The 20,983-nt window shown below is 43.6% G+C and overlaps 1 protein-coding gene across 1 annotated transcript; it reads left to right on the top strand.

Moving 5' to 3' along the window:
- The first annotated feature begins 15,770 nt into the window (after positions 1 to 15,770).
- On the top strand, positions 15,771 to 18,436 carry gadd45aa (growth arrest and DNA-damage-inducible, alpha, a). Its single transcript, XM_079243368.1, has 4 exons — positions 15,771 to 15,904; positions 16,999 to 17,100; positions 17,174 to 17,399; positions 17,661 to 18,436. Exons 1-4 carry the CDS (start codon positions 15,855 to 15,857, stop codon positions 17,772 to 17,774), a joined length of 492 nt encoding a protein of 163 aa, XP_079099494.1. The 5' UTR covers positions 15,771 to 15,854; the 3' UTR covers positions 17,775 to 18,436.
- Positions 18,437 to 20,983: the final 2,547 nt, after the last annotated feature.

The following is a 20,983-nucleotide window of genomic DNA, read 5'->3' as shown; positions in this document are numbered from 1 at the left end:
ATGAAAAGCAGGAGATCGTTTCAAAAAGTCTGAGAAGTAAATAAATTAGAAAATGAATAAAAAGAAATGAATAAACTGATTAAAAAAGCTTATTAATTTTAGAATCACTTATCATTATTCTCTCAACTGTGATGTGTACATTAATCCCTGATAATGTTTTATTTCTCTGTATTGCATTTTATTATTTCTGTGTTGCATCTATTCAATAAAACAATTCATAAAAATTAAGAAGGCTATCTATAGTTTCTCACCGCTTGATTTAATCACCATCTCCACTGCAGCATCTTTTTGAGCTAATTGTGTTGTGTTGTGACTTTTGTTTTGCTGTGACACTTCAGGGCCACCGTATCTCTCCCACCAGTAACTAAACCTAAAGGTAGACGAGCCTGTTAGTGAAAACACCTGTTCTACATGCACAGGTAGACCCAGAAACATGGCAGGACTTCTACTTTATCCAACTCTGCTCACAATGAGGAAGAATCCTTCACAACATTCCTGCATCCAGATGCTGATCAGGATCATTCCCACCATCTAATGGGGTCTAAGTGAGACCAGGACCCGTTCTCAGAAACACATCATGAAGATCCCTCCAGCAGGTTTTATGTAAAGTCACAAACAGACAGAGAAACGCCTACAAAACCATCAGCTCCTTGGCGGAGGTTATAATACAGTGTATTCATACCCATATGCCACAAACATAAACATATTTTAAAGGAATCTTATGGAAAGAAAACCACAAAGTGTCGCTCAGTTGTGAAGTACGGAAGAGTTTTAGGGCCACTGAATAAAAGTAAAATTAATTCTGTGAAAATTAATTCTGACTTGAATCTCAGAAGTTTAACTACAAGTTAAAACTACAAGTTTAACGTCTGGGTTTTCAGTAGCTGTGTTCCCATTTCATTCTTTCACAAAATGAAAGCAACATTTGTCAGTTTTGACAGAAACAATTGTGATTTGCAGGTGTTTCCATTGAGCTGTGTATAGTGTGTAAGCCTCAGTTCAGAATTGTCAGAGTTTCTGCTGATGTAAGGCAGCCATGCAGCGTTATTTTGCGACTTTAATCTCAGAATTCTGAGATTAAAGTCAGAATTCACAGAAATATTATCTTTCTATTCAGTGACCCCAGTACTCTTCTGTAGTTAAGTACTATGGAAATTACACAATTTTTTTTCACAAATAAAAAAAAAAGTGCAGTGTTTAAAAGTATTCAGCCCCCCTGAGTCAATACTTTGTAGAATCACGTTTTGCTGCAATTAAAGCTGCAAGACTTTTGTGGAATGACTTTCTACCAGCTTTGCACATACAGACTGAAATATATTTCCTCTTTACAAAACAGCTCAAGCTCAGTAAGATTAGATGGAGAGCTTTTGTGAACGGTGGTTTTCAGATCTTCCCACAGATTCTCCATGGGGTTTAGGTCTGGACTCTGACTGGGCCGTTCTAACACATGAATAGTTTTTGTTTTAAAGCTTTCCGTTGTCGCCCTGCTTTATGTTGAGGGTCGTTGTCCTGTTGGAAGGTGAACCTCCATCCCAGTCACAAGACTTTTGCTGACTCAAGCAGATTTTCTTCCAAGATGGCGCTGTATTGGGCTCCATCCATCTTCCCATCAACTCTGACCAACGTCCCTGTCCCTGCTGAAGAGAAGCACCCCCAGAGCATAATGCTCCCACCACCATGTTTGACGGTGGGGATGGTGTGTTCAGGGTGTTTGGGCCAAAAAGTTCAGTTTTGGTCTCATCTGACCAGAACACCTTCTTCCACATGTTGGCTGTGTCCCCCACATGGCTTCTGGCAAACTGCAAACGGGACTTCTTCTGGTTTTAACAACGGCTTTCTTCTCGCCACTCTTCCATAAAGGCCAGATTTGTGGAGTGCATGCCCAGTAGTTGTCCTGTGGACAGATTCCCCCACCTGAACCAGCCACAGAGGTGGAGGAACCAGCCGTAGAGGTGGAGGAACCAGCCACAGTGGTGGAGGAACCAGCCGTAGAGGTGGAGGAACCAGCCGTAGAGGTGGAGGAACCAGCCGCCGAGGTGGAGGAACCAGCCACAGTGGTGGAGGAACCAGCCGTAGAGGTGGAGGAACCAGCTGCCGAGGTGGAGGAACCAGCTGCCGAGGTGGAGGAACCAGCCACAGTGGTGGAGGAACCAGCCGTAGAGGTGGAGGAACCAGCCGTAGAGGTGGAGGAACCAGCCGCCGAGGTGGAGGAACCAGCCACAGTGGTGGAGGAACCAGCCGTAGAGGTGGAGGAACCAGTCACAGAGGTGGAGGAACCAGCCGTAGAGGTGGAGGAACCAGCCACAGAGGTGGAGGAACCAGTCACAGAGGTGGAGGAACCAGCCGTAGAGGTGGAGGAACCAGCCGTAGAGGTGGAGGAACCAGCCACAGAGGTGATGGAACCAGCCACAGAGGTGGAGGAACCAGCCACAGAGGTGATGGAACCAGCCGTAGAGGTGGAGGAACCAGCCACAGAGGTGATGGAACCAGCCGTAGAGGTGGAGGAACCAGTCACAGAGGTGGAGTAACCAGCCACAGAGGTGGAGGAACCAGCTGCCGAGGTGGAGTAACCAGCCACAGAGGTGATGGAACCAGCCACGGAGGTGGAGGAACCAGCCACAGAGGTGATGGAACCAGCTGCAGAGGTGGAGCAACCAGCCATAGAGGTGGAGCAACCAGCCACAGAGGTGGAGGAACCAGCTGCAGAGGTGATGGAACCAGCCATAGAGGTGGAGGAACCAGCCATAGAGGTGGAGGAACCAGCCACAGAGGTGGAGGAACCAGCTGCAGAGGTGGAGGAACCAGCAACAGAGGTGGACGAACCAGGTCCTCTGACTGGAATTCCCTCTTTTTTTTGGTTCAGGAGACCTTTCATGGCACTGGTTATCCATGGTTTATTGTTAGGACAGCACCTAACAGTCCTGACGGGAATCACAGTGTTTCTACAGAAACTTATGTATTCTGTGATGGTATCAACACTCCTGTCCATGTCCTGCTCCTCCAGCAATACATCCCAGTCAGTGCAACCAAAACAGTCCCTCAGTGCATCCATTGTCTCTAGCGACCACTCGCCTCGGTGGTGGAAGGGATACAGCCCTGTATACTTCCTTCTGCTTGGCATACAGCAGATCTAGAGTCTTATCTCCATGAGTTGGACAGTCCACATACTGTACAAAACCAGTCAGGCAGGATGTCAGAGAGACGGTTAAAATCTCCCATAATAACAATGAGCCCCACCAGGTGTTGATTTTGTATCCGAGCAACCGTGTCATGTATGACGTCACATGCCAATGTTGGCGCTGCTCTGGGGGGAATATAACCCAAAACAACAACGACATTTGGAATCTCCCTTGTCCTGTAGTACGCTCGGAAACCAACGGAAAGAAGTTCAATGTCCGGACAGCAAACGTTCTCTCTGACTGTCACATCACGGGGATTAACCCATCTTTCATTAAAGGGGTGCCATTATGGTATTTGGAGTTTTCTGAGCTTTCTACAGTGTTAATGTGTTAAATCCTCATCAGACATGTGAACGGCACGGTTTTTTATCACCTAAACGCATGTTTGAGTTTGAGTTCCAGCACGCTCTCCGTTCGGTTTCCATGGCGACGAAAAACGCGTCGTTTTAGAGAGTTTTTTCTACTTGGAAATCCTTGTGACGTCCCGGGGGATAAGGTTCGGTGATTGGTTACCTTCTACTGGTTAACAAGGACATGTACAAATACATCAGGAGGGTGGAAAACGTGGGATAAAGTTATTTCCAACGATGGCTGGTGAGTTTACCAAAGAGAGACATCCTGCTGCATTCGTTGCTGTGGGTTGCTGTTTTCCACTTCGTTTTCAGGCTCTGATTCAGGTTCCAACATGTAGGGCTGTATGCTATGTGCTGACATTGTATTTTGTTTTTTTATTTAGTTTATATTAGCCTAATCCTTCTGTTTATGAGATGTTACAATGACGGCGAAAGCAGTTGCGGTGCGCGATCCCGATGTAGTGCAGTGGCGGGAGGCGGGGCTTAATGCGGAAGAGTCTCAATCCACTCGTTTTACCCACAGGCTGATCTGACAGCCTACGGAGAGGGTCGGTCTGAAGTACATAAAGCGATTTGTGACAATAACTCAATCAATCCCAGCCCGTCTGGTATCTAAAAAACGAATAACAGATTAGGCGCTGCGGGAACTTGCTGCCAGTGGCCCGGCGCATAGCAACGAATCATATGACCTACTGCTAACAAAGATGCTAACATATTGCTAATACATATGACCTATTGACAACAGACATCTGACATATGACCAACCATACGAACTTTTAAAAATGCTGTGAAACTTGGCACACATCACAAGTCCAGCGAAAATAACGATATTCTTTAGTTCACGCACATTTCAATGCAAAAATGGCTCTACAGCGCCCCCTAGAAAAAAAAATCCCTCATAGAATACGGTCTTAAAATTCTACTTTGACCTAGGAAAACGAAGTTAGGCACACATGTCTAACACCTCAAGACGAGCAAAAAAGTCAATGAAACACCTTTTGCCATGGCAAGGGGGTGTTCGCCATCTTGGCGTTTATGACCCATTTTTTACCCCATTTTTTCAGTTTAGGCGCATCGTGTCTGAACAAACTAAGTCTGAGCGGATTCATGCGATTGGCTCCAAATTCAGCAGAAAGCTTTGTGATAAGATAGGGACCAAATATTATTCAAATCTTTCCAAAAGGCGTGTTGCCGTGGCAACCCATGGAAAAAAGCCTTCTCGCCAATATAACACGGTTTACTCATAACTTGCAGAAATACATGGGATCTGCACCAAAACTGTTAGCATTTATATTTGTTAGATCCTCAACACATTGAAACATGTATTGTGTGTGTTGGGGGGGGGGGGGGGGGGGGGGGGGGGGGATTATGAGGGTCCTGATCGTCGACTATGATGTAGGAAAGAAAACTAAATTCAGCACACATGTGTAACAACTAAAGACAAGCAAAAAGCTCAATTAAGCAACAGTGTGTCCGCCATCTTGGTGTTTACGCCCATTTTTTCACTTTATACGCATCGTACATCTCTGTTGCAATACATTGGATCTGCACCAAGGTTAACAGCATTCATGTTTGTTACGTCCTTAACATGTTGCATTGTGAGGAGGGGCAGGGGGGATTTCGGCATGAGGCTCGGACCCGATGGATGGCGCTTGCGGCTTTAAATTTTACATTGTTTTTTTGTTTTGTTTTTTTGAGAGGGGATAGGAAAGAGAGAAAATAGATGAGGGTAAAGGAAGAGGGTGAAAGACCTACTGATCACTAGAAATTAATTTTTAGTTGAAAATGAATTAATTTGCAGTCTGAATGTTAGCAAAGGATTGTCACCGTTTCTATGACAACAGTCCATCTGACATAATCTGTGCAGCTACAATGGTCTCTGTCCTCACTGTGTGGCTGCAAACTTTTCTGCTGATGCTACTACTATACAGGGAATCTGTGAAAATACACAAGTATCTAAAGGTGTAGCGTCTAAATTCTATGAAGAACTGCTAACCAACCAAAACATAATGGTCTTAAGAGAGCTTGGGAAAAAGACCTAAAACAGGAAATACAAGATACTACATGGGACGATGTTGTTAAATCCTGGTAAAAGACATCAAGAGAGGTGCAGATGTGATTAATTATGTACAGAATGATCCATAGAAGCTACTGGACTCCTGACAAGATGGTAAAACTAAAAGTGTGAGACTGTAAAATGCTGGAGGTGTGAAAGAGCCAGAGGTGCACTAATACACATGTTTTATGAATGTCAAACAGTTGAGAGCTATTAGACAAGTATAGTGGAGTGTATAAATGACATGTTTAGAATAAAATGCTCCAATGCTCAGCTTTGTGTGTGTATTAGGTAGAGGCCTAGAAAAGATGAAGTTCTTAATTGAACAGATGCAGTGGTGTAGACTCGCTTTAGACATCGGCTGCAGGATCGTTCTGAGACACTGGAGAAATAAAACCGATATTTCTTATAACGAATGGTGGGAATAATTAAAATGGCTAATTACGAGCAGCTAACCCTAAAACTGCATCATAAACAAGAGACATTTCAGAAGAAATGGGTCCCTTTTCTGAACCATAAAACCAGGGAGGAAAACTTAAATTTAAGTACAGAAAATAATTGTGGGCATATCTGAATGAACTTAGTCAAGAGTTCAATGCTTAATATCTGAATGTAAGATGGAGAAGTACAAAACAGAAAATGATGTTCATATGTATGTAGAAGTAACTGTGCTACTTCTACATACATATGTATATATGTTGTTGTTTGTTTTGTTTACTTATACATACTTACTTGTGTAAGTATGTATAATAACTTATACATACACATGTATATATGTTGTTGTTGTTTGTTTTGTTTATACATTTGTATATATGTTGTTGTTGTTGTTGTTGTTGTTGTTTGTTTTGTTTATGCATATGTATATATGTTGTTGTTGTTGTTGTTTGTTTTGTTTATGCATATGTATATATGTTGTTGTTGTTGTTGTTGTTTGTTTTGTTTACTTATACATACTTTTGTAAGTATGTATAATAACTTATTCATCCATATGTATATATGTTGTTGTTGTTGTTGTCGTTTGTTTTGTTTTTTGTTACACTGGGTGTTACTTGTTCAATTATTGATAAAAATGAAGATTAAAAAGAAGAAAGAGGGAGTGTATGTAAAAAAGAAGAAGATATGGAGGAGTTATTCTCGCCTTCTGATGCGGTGGGATTTCGGCCTCACAGATCTATTGTCTTCTTGTTCCTCTGCAAACATCACAGCTTCTAGATGCTGAAGTTTTCTCAGCAGGGCTTCTCTTGAGCGTTTCCTCTCTTCTTCTTTCTCTTCATGAGCCTTCTTCAGCTTGGCTAATTGTTGTAGAAAAGCTGACTTTTCATCTTGCCATTGCTTCTCCTGGTCTTCCAGTTCTCTCTCAGACTCCATCACATGTCTTTCCACGGCAGCTACAGTTTCTTCCTGCTCAGCCAGGAGGCTGTTTCTGTACCGCTCCCATTGCTGTTTCTGCTTGTGAAGTTCCTCCTGGGTTTCCTCCAGAGCAGACTTTATTCTGGAGGTTTTCTCCACCTCCTGGGCTAAGCGGCTCTCAGTTTCTGATGCCCTCGTCCTCTCTGCAGTGAGCGCTGCTTCCAGCTGGATGACTCTGTTGGAGACGTCTGCATGGAGGCCTTGTTTCTTCCTCAGTTCTGAATACAGAATGGCTCTCTCCTTCTCAGACACAGATTTCTGAGATTCCATCTGTTGTTTTAACTTCTCCACCTCAGCCATGAACGGCAGTGTCTCCTCGGTGCATTTCGGTTGTTGTTCCCGGAGCTGAATCTGCCTCAGATCTGCCTTGGCTTTGTGGGTTTCACGTTGCAGTTGTGTTAAAAAAGTCTCAGCTGATTCTCTTTTCAGTCTTTCCTCGCTGAGTTCTGTCTCCATTTGCTGCACCTGCTTAAACGCTAATGACTGCACGATGTTGGTTTTGTGGACCTGATATTGCAGGTCCTTCAGCTGATTCTGCAAGTCCTCGTGTTGTTTCTGCAGTGCTGAGATTTTCTCGTCTTTGGCAGCCAAAGTTTGATGAAGCTGATGTTCAGGTATCATCAGTAGACCAGGGATGTTCTGTTCACCAACATGGTTCATGGTGATAGACTGCTGACTTGTTGGGTTGTTGGACTGCAGAAGCTTCAGGATTGGATGTGGCTCTGCAGCTGGTGGTGTTGGCAATGATGGGATCAATTCAAGCTGTGGTTCTGTTGCTTTTAGAACCACAGATTCTGAAGGGACCCTACAAACGGTGTCTGATCCTGGGCTTCCAGATCTTATTGTGGGATTTTCCAGGTTTTCTGACATTTTGCGGAGGTCTTTCTGAGTCCCGTCTATGTGATGTTCATACGTCGGACTTTCTGCCTGATGACGGGACTCATTCTGGTTTTCTTTAGCAGGCAGAGAAGCAGCTATTTCCGTCTCTGATGATGGATGACTGGATTCTTCATCTTTACTTAGAACCAAAGGTTCTGTAAGGACTCCCACTGGTATAACTGATCCATATGTTCCTGGAGAAGTCTCTGGGTTTTCCGGTTCCTTGCAAACATCAGTGATGGTTTCATTGCTCTGATCCTCAGATGGTGTTGCTGGCAGAGTGTTCAACAATGCACCAGAGCATGACTCGCCTTTGTCCGGCACATCTGATGGCTCTTTAACCAACTCCGGTAACTGAGGAAGTTCTCCAAGGTTGTCCACGGATTCCATTTGCACATCCCAGACAATCGGCGGTCTACTTTTCTTGCATTTCTTGCGCCGTTTTTTAATACTCTGTTGTTCTGTTCCACTTGGCTCTTTGATTACCTCAACTTCTTGTGAAACAGATGTGTTACCCTCTGATGCGGGTTGGGTGGCAGTCTGTACAGACTGCTCTGCAGCTGCTTGTTCACAAAGTGTTGCTGCAGGTTGGGCAATCTGGTCTGCAACAGACGTATTCACAATACTGTCAGCTGCAGTCACAGATGTATCTTGGTCAGGTTCTTCATCTCCAGGCTGTCCAGATGAAACAGTCCCAGGACTTTCCAGTTCAGCCTTTGTGTTGTTTTGCCGCCCGTCCATTGGATGTTGAGATGTTGGACTCTCTGCCTGATGACGGGACTCATTTGGGTTTTCTTGAGCAGGCAGAGAATCAGCTATTTCCGTCTCTGATGATGGAGGACTAGAAGTCTCCTGAAGTTGAACTTGTGTTGGTTTTCTGAGAACCAAAGGTTCTGCCATGAGTTCGACCGGAATTTCGTATCCTAGGCCTCCGAATGTTATTGGCGGGTTCAGGTTTCCAGAGTTTACTGATGAAGTTTCCGTAAAGTTTGGTGTCTGAGATGGAAACTCAAAGATTGGTACCAGAGGTTTATGTCTCCTAACTTTCTTACGTTGTTTGGTTTTATTCTGATCTCCTTCAACTTGTCCTTTGATCTTATGATGTTCCTTCGCGTTCCTTGGCTGGTTTGCGTTTGTAAGGAGTTCAATGGGGATTTCTGAGCCTGGTCCTCCAAACATTATTTTCTGAGGATTCTCCAGGTATTCAGATTTGTTGCAAGCCTCCCTGTCGTCTCCCTGAACCTCTCCTTTAGGATGTTTGGATGTTTGTTTTACACCCTGATGAAGGGGCTTGTTGGCAGTCGCAAAAGGTTCTGCAGGGAGTTTGGCTTCTGGGCCTCCAAATGTTACTGGGTGGTTCTTTATATTTTCAGCCTTTGAAGGATTCTCCGTCAAGTTTGATCCCAGATGAGACTCCTCTGCGGCTGTAAGCGGCACCTCACAGACTGGTACCAACGGTGTGTGTCTCTTGACTTCATTGCACTTTTGGACTTTCCTTTGATCTGCCTTTATGCTCTTCTGCACGGTGGAAATATCACGTTCTTTGGTCTTACAATGTTCCTCTTCCAGGGACTGGTTGGTGTTTGCAACAAAATTTAAAGGAATTTCTGATTCTTGTCCCCCAAATGTGGTTTTCTGGGGATTGTCCACGTTTTCAGAGTCCTTGCAAACATCAGTCTTGGCGTTGTTTGTCTGGGGCTGGTGAGCTACAGATGTTTTTAACGGCAGCACAGGGAATTCTTCGCTGTTTAGCAAAAAACCAGAGTTAGACTCACCATTTTCCTGGAGAGTTGATCGACCTTTACTCAACTTTGGTAGCTGAGGAAATTCCTCGAGATAGTCATCGTAGGTTTTGTCCATCGAGTCTAGATGCAGATCCCAGACAGGCTCAGAAGATGCACGCTTCTTTTTCTTGCGTCGTTTCTTTTGCTGTTCGAATCCGCTTGCATTTGATTCAAAATCAATGACGAACTTGATATCTTGTACATCCGGTGTTTGATTCTCCAGTGGTGGTTCGGTGGAGGTCTGCACAAAAGGTTCTGCTGGGATGGGAGCAAACATGTTGGGTTCAGTTGTTTGCTCAGTAAAGGTTCGTCCAGGTTGGGGAACCTGGTTTGCAACCGGTGTTTGGATAACACTTTCCGTTTCCACCTCAGCTACGTCTTCTTCAGCTTCTTCAATGGAAGGCTGTGCAGATGAAACAGTCCCAGAACTGTTTCCAAGAATAAGTCCAAATGTAATTTTCTGGACATTCTTGCGTTTCTTAGAAACTTTGCAAGTTTTAGCCTCAGTGTTTTCTTTCTTGCTTTGGTGTTTCTTGTCTTTAGGCGTCATTTTTTCCAGTGAGGGAAAATTTTCAACGCTGAACGCCATGCCAGAGTTGCTCTCACGTTTTTGTTGGAGATTTGATGTATTTTCTCCAACATGCTGTGAGCTAGGAGACTCCTGGAGACGTTTAACGTTCCAGACAGACTCCAGAGACGTGGGTGTTGTGACCGTCTTAGGTCGTCCACTGTGGACTTGAGCTTTTCTATTGATCTCCATTGTTAAAACAAACTGATCTTTTTCCTTTCGCCAAAAACTAGAATCGGGATGCGTACTGAGATTCGTACCGAGATGCGTTCTCAAAGTGTACTGACTTGGTAACAAAGCGGGGGGCTTTTATAGGAACGATGATGTCACAAACGATGTCAAAGCATTAACGGAAACTTGGCTCCGCCCCTAAGCTGAATGCATTCTATAACTGTTGCTAGGCAACACCAAAATGGTCTCCACCCTTCAGATGATTCTATCCAAAAATTAGACCTGTTGGATGTTGCCTAGCAACGGCTAAAACTCAGCCCCTGCCCACATGCAGCCAAAGTTATTATAGTTTCTTATAGCCACAAAATGAAATCAGCTTTTTAACACCAAGTTAAAAAGCTGATTTTTAACTTGGTACACTAGGGTAGGCCATGAGCCTACCCTAGTGTACGCTCATGGCCAGCGTACACTAGGGTAGGCTTAATGAGCATTATGGCCTGTAATGCAGTCACCGCCTGTTGCCTTATAGATCATCCTCCCATGTCGCTATGTTAGCCGCTAGCTGTACAGCAGGAAGTTATGTGCAGCATTTATAAGCATTTTACATTTAGTCATGCTCTGAGGTCTCATTGTTATGTTTAGTAACGTGAGGTAGTGAAAGATAAAACAATAACGACCATGTGTATATACATATATACATAAAAAGAGCAATGACACACAATATGTACTAATTGAAATACACCATGGAGCTACTTGTAGTGTGCGGACCTACTTTTCTGTTTGTCACTATTTGCCTTTGGATCCGGCACTTTGCTTTACTTTTACAAGGATGTATGATATAAACTTTTTTCTACTTAAAGCTGGGCTGGGTAATGTTGGGGAACTAGCAAGGTGTAAAAGTGGTGCCCTGTCTTGGCTCCTCCTCCTGTCTTGGCCCCTCCCCCTCTGGTTCTGCTCCTTGCGTGATCCAAGATTTTTTTATTCGCAGCTTTTTCCACCAACGATTTTCTCTTTCTCGGCTGTTTAGCAGGAGGAGGGAAATAAACCGAGCCGGGTCGGGAAATCCTTCCTGCATTTTCTCAGCCATGTTTGCCTTCTGAGTTTCTTCTTCACTACTTTGTATTTTCATCCTAACACGCTGTTTATATGCAGGGTGTGGCTATCAGGTATGTTCTGCTGGAGGGAGAGGAGGGGAGCCGGGAGAAGAAGCTACGAAATAGAAAAAATGAACAACTCCATTTGGGTCTGAAAGTTTGGATTGGTCAGAGTTTTTACAGATTTACAGTAAACTGAGGGGTCTAACTATATTTCTTATTGTTCATGATTACAGAATGTATAGACTACTATCAGGACGAGGAACCGCTTCACCCAGAGGAACATGTCTCTGAGGAACATTACCTATCCCAGCTTGACACATTTAGTGTTCCTCTTGAAAACGTCATGTTAAAAACTACAAAAAGATGACCTCAAAGAAATATATAACGTTTTTCTTTATGATCTGAAATGTGTCCACAAGGAAAGAAAGAAGCTGCGGTATATATTTATCCTGGGGAAGTTCTGTGTTATATGTGTGACTGAGGTTGGTGTTGTCTTTTAGTGCTTTATGTTAGCAACACGACCCGAATTAGACTGAATTAGACAAACTTTTTGCTCATAGTTTAAGTTGTTATACGGGGTTTTTTTTGTACATGTATATACAAGAAATATCCTTACATTTGGTTGGATGAAGACCAAACATGTATATATGTGTTTATAACATTGGGACTAACATCAGCTGCTGAACCAGCGATGCTTTTAGTATTTTGTTTGAAATGTTATTAAACTGCAACTTTTATCAGGTGAACCTTTATCACATCATCTGTGGAAAGCAGAAGATTAATGGCAAGTAACCTGTACTCTAACAGCTCTGGCAGTGGTTTAGTAAGAGCTGCTCTTTCCTTGGAGCTCGTTTTGTTTCCAGATGAAGGGTTAAATTCCTGAACTTTCTCTGACTCCCTCCTCATCTCCTCACAGAGTCTCTTAATGACCTGGATGCTGTGATGGCTGACCTGCAGAATAAATTAACCTCACAAGATTCTTCCACAAAATCAGCAGCAAAACACAAAATCCAACCTCAGCAGCTGATCCTGGCGTGACTCAGAGGTCTGAGCCAGCGATTACATTTCCTCCACCTACCGAAGTGCCATCCAAGGCCATGAACACAGTAAGATGCCAAAATCACAGATGTAGCTGCCCAAATATTTGGAAATATTTATTTATTTCCAAAAGGAACCTGTGGAAGCTCATTCCTATGGAAATTTTGAAGAAAAGGAAGCAACCATAAACCATTAAAGCATACATAGCACATACATGAATAAAAATAAAATAAATAATGGATTAAAAACAGAAAAACATGGGATTATGCAGTCAGGACATTCCTGAACATCTCGTTACATCCAGGCTGAAGAATTCTCCCCTCCGTCTGTGTTCACGTCTTTGGGTTCTGTTCTGAAAGCAGAACAAAGTTTAGACATAGAACTTACAGTAAATGTTGGGATTGATTACTCAGTGGAAATACAATTTGAAATGAATTATCATCTTTAGATAAATTCATTTAAGAGATACTCCTCATCACCAAACTGCATTTTTCACCTTTGTTTCATTTCTTTTTGTAAAAAAAAGTGTAATTTCTGTGATTTACCACTACTAAGCTGTGGACACAAACATGAACGTTCTTCTGATTCACATTATCCCATTTCTGATACGCATGAAAACTTTTCACTTTATTTTTTTCATTTAACTTTATTTAACCAAACAGAAGGAATGAAGATGAGTTTTCAGACCCTGTGTGGGCCGGATCTGGGTGTTTCTTCTGTCTCAGACCAGGTTTCTACCCGTCAGGACATCTCATGCAGAGCTTCATCCCTCGCTTTCTGACTCTGGCTGGAAAACTGATCATGTAGAAGATCTCAGATGTGAATGATGTGGAACAAGGTGTGGAGGAAGTCTCCAGACGTGTGCGCTTCATGGAAATATTTCTGAATGAACTCTGAAGCTGCTGCAGCTCAGGAGGACGTCGTCTGCCAACCTGTCTGTGGTTTGATTCCCCTGACTACATGCCAAAGTGTCCATGGGCAAGGCACTGAACCCCACATCGCTTCCCGATGCATATATCAGGGTATGAGTGTGTGTGACGGAGCATAAAGTATGTAGAAATGCTGTGTGAGTGTGACATGCAGTGTGAAAGTGCTATGAGAGGTCTATAAGTACCGGTACCGTCCATTTCCAGCTGTTTAAGCTGATTAATGTGATCATCTTCGCAGATATTCCTCCATCCTGTCGACCTCTTCAGGCTTTTAAACCTCTGTTCCATCTTCTTCCATCACTTCCTCAGACTGTGTGATGGTGGTGCTAACACACCGAGCTGTGACTCCACTTTCCACACAAAAGATCTCAAGTCAACCTGAAAGCTTGTTGGAATAAAACGTCTTCATCTGTCCAGACTAAAGACAGGCAGGTAGTTCCAGTCTGGGTGTCACGGCTTGGAGAGAAGGGACCCGTCGAGTCTTACAGAAAGAGACGAGGCTGTTTGGATGTTTTTCTGTTATCTGTTTAAAAGAGAAAAATCTGGAAAAGTTTCACTTTCAGAATAAAAAAAATCAGTAGTTCACTCAATCTGCCACTGGGGGGCAGCAGCACCTTCCATCTAACATCTTCCTCTTCCTCGTCACTTCCTGTCTCAGAACCATAGGCTCAGAACACAGAACTGGGATGCTGGGAGAGGAACTGGGATGCTGAGAAGGGAACTGGGAGGTTGGGAGAGGAACTGGGATGCTGGGAAGGGAACTGGGAGGCTGGGAAGGGAACTGGGAGGCTGTGAGAGGAACTGGGATGCTGTTAGAGGAACTGGGATGGTGGGAAAGGAACTGGGATGCTATGAGAGGAACTGGGATGGTGGGAAAGGAACTGGGAGGCTGTGAGAGGAACTGGGATGCTGGGAAGGGAACTGGGAGGTTGGGAGAGGAACTGGGATGCTGGGAAGGGAACTGGGAGGCTGGGAAGGGAACTGGGAGGCTGTGAGAGGAACTGGGATGCTGTTAGAGGAACTGGGATGGTGGGAAAGGAACTGGGATGCTATGAGAGGAACTGGGATGGTGGGAAAGGAACTGGGAGGCTGTGAGAGGAACTGGGATGCTGGGAAGGGAACTGGAAGAGGAACTGGGAGGCTGTGAGAGGAACTGGGATGCTGTTAGAGGAACTGGGATGGTGGGAAGAGAACTGGGAGGCTGTGAGAGGAACTGGGATGCTGGGAAGGGAACTGGAAGAGGAACTGGGAGGCTGTGAGAGGAACTGGGACACTGCTGGCATCCTCATCAGCAAGTTCCTGATAATTTTCACACAAAGTGAGGAAAATGATTGTCTTGTTGTCAAAGTTCTGTGATAACATTAGAGTTTTGTTATTAATTACAATTTTTTTTAAAAAAATTTAAAAATCAAATTTTCAACAAAGAAGAAGAAAAAAAAGAAAAATGTATTTTTTAAATTAAATTATTTTAGGACCAGACAGTTTGGTTTAAGACAAAACTGTGTTTAAGTTTCTAAAATAACCAGGATGACGTCTGTAAATAAAATATGTCAGAACTCTATAAAGCTTCATTTAACTGATATTTAACCCTTTACAGTGAAACCAGATGAATGTCTGGTATCAGAACCGGTTCTGGTTCTGACCCACTTTTCCACCTCGCTCAGGAGTCTCGCGCCAGTCGCCTCTGATCTCGCGCGCAGCTTTCACAGGTTCTGCACGCTCTGCGATCCACCAATCACAGGGCAGGTTTCCACAGGAAGCGCCCCGTTGCTATGCGACAGCCCCAAAGAAAACGGCACTGGTACCGGTCCAAGTACTGGTCCTCGTCCTGCTTCTGGTCCTGGTCCTGCAGCGGAGGGTGAGTTCTGCTGCCATTAAACCACCTCTCCAGCAGATGTGTGTTTGTTTTTGTTTGTTTTAAACAGTTTGACGCCTTTGCGTCATCACTTTTATCTCTTGTTTCTACTTCCGGGGACTTTAAACGCAACCGAACCGGGTCGGTCATCAGAACCGGTCCGGTTCTGCAGTAAGCAAACAGAGCCGAACAGAAGCAGAACTTTGGTCCATTTGTCAGCGGTACCAGCAGACATCTGCAGCCGACGTAGCAACGCTGCTGGAGACGGACCCGCCCCCTGGCGCGAGCCGGTCCAATCCCTGCCCACGCGCGCCTCCACGCGACCAATGACCGCGGCTATGTTAACCCCCCCCCCCCCCCCCCCCCCCCTTCCTCTCGCTTTGTCCCGGACTGTTTTAATGTAGAGTTGCCAGATTTATCTCCCAGTTGCAGCTCTGCCGGGTGCAGATTAGAAAACTGTGTCACGTCCAGAAGACACGAGGAAAACTCGGCTGTGGGTTTTTTCTTCTCTTTGCACAGCGTGGAGTGGAATTTAATGTACAACATGACTTTTGAGGAGCTCAGTGGAGATTATTCCCAGGAAAGGTAAACGATACGTGGAGATTCGGTGCATTTTGGAGGATTTCAGCTGCTTGTCGCGCTGCAGATTTTAACTTTTATTTCTAAATTTACGCAAAAAATCTCAAGTTTCACCGTTTTTCCTGACGGTTTTACGCCGTTTCAGACGCTGTAGGAGCAGAATGAAGTTTTTATGAGGAGAAACTTCCTCGTAGCGAATCTGTCAGCTGACTGAAACGCAGGGCCGGATTAAAAGTGCAGAGGCCCCTGGGCCCAGAGTGTTCCAGGGGCCCCCTTCCCCACCGCAACGCCGTGAAAATTGTGAATAATACACTTCGTGTGTTTACATGGGAGTTTTAATTCCTGTTTAATTCCGAATAAAAGTTAATTCCGCTTTAAACTGATGAAAAACGTCCATGTAAACACTTAATTTCTAATGCTAATTTCTGTTCGGAATTAAACTTAATTCCGATGTAAGCGGCTGGTTTATTCGCATTTTAATTCCGAACTATTTAATTCCTGTCATGTAAACCTTCATTCTGCTCTAAGTTAATTCATGTCGTTCTGAGCATGCTCGTTACCTTGTCCTGTCCCGATGACGCGCGTTGTTTTACCTCCCGTGTTCGGTGCTCTATCTTTCTTCTCCTTCTCAGTTGCTGCAAGTGAAGTAGTATGCTCGTGTTGAGCTGCTACTTCACATTTATAATAAAAATATCAGTGAAACTGGTACTTATTATGTAGTTTTTACAAGTTACAACTGAAAAGACAAGAAGCAGGGAGCCAACTTTGTTTATTTCCAGTATACGTCATACGTCACGTGCACCCTCTGTCCAATCAGAACCCTTCCCAACCCGCCACTCTAAAGAGGAATTAAGTGAGGACGTGTTTCATGTTAACATTTATTCGGAATTATTATCTTCTTGTAAACTCGTAAGAGAATAAGTTAATTCCGAATTATTTAATTCCAATTTAAAAAACACCATGTAACCGTAGCCAATGTGAAACGACATTTCTATACAAGTGGATGAGGGCCCCTGGATGCCCATTGGATAATCCGGCTTTGCTGAAACGACGCCGGGTTGAAGCATGACGAGCTGACGTGAACTTTGTCTCTCTTGCAGAATGGATACAGTCGCCAAAGCTTTGGAGGAAGTTTTAACCTCTGCTTTGCCACAAGGCTGCATCACAGTCGGAGTTTACGAGGCCGCTAAATCTCTCAACATGTAAGTTTGTGTTACAGCAGCTCCTACATGTCTACTGGACATGCCGTCTCATTCTTCCTCTTCGTTCCAACAGAGACCCTGACAACGTGGTTTTGTGTATCCTGGCTACTGACGATGAGGATGTTAAAGACGTGGCCCTGCAGATCCACTTCACGCTCATTCAGGCTTTCTGTTGTGAGAACGACATCAACATCCTGAGGGTGAACAACACCAGGCGCCTGGCAGAGATCCTGGCCGCAGGAGGCGGAGGGAAGCAGACTGGGAATGAATCTATGGATCTACACTGTGTCCTTGTCACTGTAAGTAATCCTTCATTTTTCTGCATGTTGGGATTCTTTCCTCCTCGTGTTTTGGTGTGCACATGACTGAAACTGTTCCTCTGAGGACAACTTGTCCGTACTTGTTCTTGTGTATTTGGTAATCATGCACGACTCCTCCCTCACATGACTTCTGAGGAATTTCACTAGAATTGTATCTGCACACACACACACAGTCTGACTGCAATGCATCTTAACTCATGGCATTTATTTTATTTATTCATTGTTTTTTTCTGTTTTCAGAGCCCACATTCCACATCCTGGAAGGACTCTGCTTTAAGCAAACTCAGCCGATTCTGCAGGGAGAGCCGCTGTATGGACCAGTGGGTCCCAATCATCAATCTACCGGAGCGATGAACTTCCAGCTGCGTAAACCTGTCCAGAAAGGAATTTATTCTGCACAGGACGAGTGGTATGAACCCTGATGGACACATATTACCTCCCAGACATCAAATTCTGAAGCACTGCTGATTGTGGGGGGAGAAAAAGAAAAAAAAGCAGGAAGGAAAACCCCGCTGTCAGCATTGGATGTATTTAAAAGAAAAAAAAGGCAGAGGGTTGGAATTTCCACTGTGGATGGGGCCGTTTGGAGTTGCGTCTGTCAGCTTTTGCAGCCGTGATGAGATGGAGAGAGGCTTGTACCGTCATGGTTTGGAGATGAAAACAAAACAACAAAAAAGGATAATATCATGTATTTGTTGGGTAAAGCCTCAGCAGCAAGCCGGGGGACAGATGGGAGAAGCCAGAACGTGGAGCTGGTGAGCGGACCAAGGCCTTGGCCTCTCTCTCTCTGCAGAAAAAAAGCACTTGTTGAAACACTGGACCTGTTGCAATTTCACTTATTTGATTCACAAAATGTTCCTGTTGTTGTAATTTAAAAAGGGAAGGGCTGCGCATCCAGTGAAGACACTGTGTGTGTTTAGTGTTTCATACACCAGCTGGTTTTTGCAACAAACAAAATAGTTCTTTTGTTACAACATTAAGTTATTTAAGTGTATTTATGTTAATTTTTATTATTACCAGACTATTTGTAATTTCTGAAAACAAGACACATGTATTGCTATGAATAAAATATTTTTTGAAAACAAAAACTTTGTGTTTTGTATCTTTTTGCATTTAGTAAAACTTGATCTGAATGCTGATGTGTAGGTTGTTGGAAAAAAATAGAATAAGAGGCGTCACGTGCAGATCACAGGGGTCATTTTGTGGCCTCAGTGCCATCTACGAGCCCAAAGAGAACAATAACCTCCAACCGCTCTCCCCGCACAGGCTTTTTGCTGTAGTCAGCAGGACCGTGTGCATCCATCCAAACAGCTTTTCACCAATACTCTGCCGTTTGTTACAGCCCTTTTAGAGTTTGCATTTGCACCTGCTTTGTGAAAAAAACTGCAAAATTTATGACAATAGGGATGAATCACCTGGTGCAATGAAGTTTTATGCCACTTGGGGTGTTTTTATTTGTCAAAGCTTACCAAACGGCGGATAAGTGGAGCATTCAGGAGGTGTGTTTGGCATTCAGTGGGTTGTGTAAGCTGCTGTAAGCTGCTCATGCCACTCCTCTGCTCCCTTCCAGCTAGGTCACATGGTCTCACAAGCAGGTGATTTTCCAAGTGCTGAATGCGGGTGATGTCACTCGGTTGATGTAATTCAGGCAACCCCCTCTGAAACTGCAGAGTCATGATCACAAGAAGAGGAGGCGGACAGATGTCTTCCAGTTGCACAATCCTTTTCATTCCTACAGTGACAGGAATCGTGTTAATGTTTGACAGGTGGTGTTTATGACATGTGGTGGGTGGAAAAAGAGAATTCAGCAACTGCATTTTTTATTCTAACCATTCCTGTTGCTATTTGATGCTGTTTTATCAATAGAAACTGAAATAAAGCAAGCAGGATGCTGCATGGATGACTGCAGAGCATCACCTGAAGACCTGATTCAGCCTCACTCTTTACCACTAAAGATGATCTCCCTTTTTACTAGATTACCCACAAGTCTTCCTTGCAAATACAGTATAGTATCACGATGAACACAGTTAAAGGTAAATAAAAACAAGAGGTAGAGCTAGAGAGGGGACTCGGGTGGCAAAAGCCTGAAATCTGATTGTTTCCCCCAGATGCTACCTCAGGTGATTGACAGGTTACTGGAGGGGGTCAGAAACATCTTTCCAGACCTGCAGGGATCACCAGTATCACCACACCAGTCTGGAGTAAATTCTAAATTAGTTTCTGCACATTTCTAAAGGAGATTTTGTCCCTGCAGTCCAACTACTAATATTATGTAAGGCTATTAGCCTGATGCTAGCATGAAGCCGCGCAGCAGTGCTAATCTAGTTATATAGTCATACTAGATTACTTTTTCAGATAATGTGAGGAAACCACGTCAAGTTTATTTTTCAGAGTGTATTGATGGGATACACATTAACTCCATTAAGCAAGATTCCACATTGGAGCTGGAAATAAACTGTAAAGTTGCTCAGTATCCACGTTAGCGCTGACTAAGCTAGCGCCACTTGGTCCATTTAAACAGGAGGCTAGCAAGGCTGCTATTTCCTTTCAAAGTAGTTACAGCATGAAAATGTGGAGGAAAACATCCTGTAACCAAACTTATTCTGTATTGGAAAATGTAAACTAAAGAGAAAGGTAGATTTTTCTGACTGCTCTGATAGACCCAGAACCAGAACCTTGTCCAGTCTATCAGCACCAGACATAAAATTTTTATATGTAATGTTTACATAACAGCTTCATTTCATGTGTTTTATTTTTATTCAGTATTTATACAAACCCATAAATTTAAAAAAAAAAAAAAAAAACTTAATAAAAAACAAACATAGAAGCACAACAAAAAGATGAAAGCCAAAGTCTACATGAAAAATACTTCATCTTCGAGGGAAAATTGTAACATTTTGGGTCATTTCTCCACTTTTTGTAGACACACTTGTATTTTTATCCATCTCATGATTTCTCTCTGTCATTAGATCCAGTTGAAATGAAGATTTGACATGTAAACACTTCCACTCGTCTGATCAACAGTGGTCTGTTTCTACATTCTTATAAACAGGAAGAATGAGCAACGCTTCTGTATGCAGGGCTGAACCATGTGGGGGTTGGGGGGGCAGGAAGACCTGGAAAACAGACCTGGACTCTGGAAGGTGCATTGTTTTTGGAAACTGAAAGAGTTAAGGATTACTGAGGAACTTACTGGTAGAGAAGCTAAAACCAACTAGCTGTTCAGAGAAAATCGTCTTATTCTGAAACGTTGCACACGTTACAACTGTAACAATCGTATTCAGCGTTTCTGTGACGTAAACACATAACTGATGAATCGCTTTATCCAGCATAAGTGTAAACTTGTCCGTTTGAATCTCTGATCAGACTGACGTAAATCAGATGCAGGAAATATTTGCTCATGAAAAAGTTAACGTGTACTTGGTCTTTACAACTGCACTTCTCTATGAGTTTTGTGTGGGAGATTAAAATAATCTCTAAACTTCTTCTGACATTCCAACTCTTCAACTCTTTTTTTCCCTTCTGGAAGTCAGGTTGTTCACAAGCGACACGTCACAACTGAA

The sequence above is a fragment of the Telmatherina bonti genome, assembly GCF_933228915.1.
Source record: "Telmatherina bonti genome assembly, chromosome: 7".
Taxonomy (NCBI): domain Eukaryota; kingdom Metazoa; phylum Chordata; class Actinopteri; order Atheriniformes; family Telmatherinidae; genus Telmatherina; species Telmatherina bonti.
This window is presented reverse-complemented; position numbering and strand designations above follow the sequence as displayed.

Coding starts and splice junctions, on each gene's coding strand:
- gadd45aa (XM_079243368.1), top strand. CDS start 15,855: ATGTACAACATGACTTTTGAGGAGCTCAGTGGAGATTATTCCCAGGAA. Junction 17,101..17,173: donor GCCGCTAAATCTCTCAACAT/GTAAGTTTGTGT, acceptor TCGTTCCAACAG/AGACCCTGACAACGTGGTTT. Junction 17,400..17,660: donor TACACTGTGTCCTTGTCACT/GTAAGTAATCCT, acceptor TTCTGTTTTCAG/AGCCCACATTCCACATCCTG.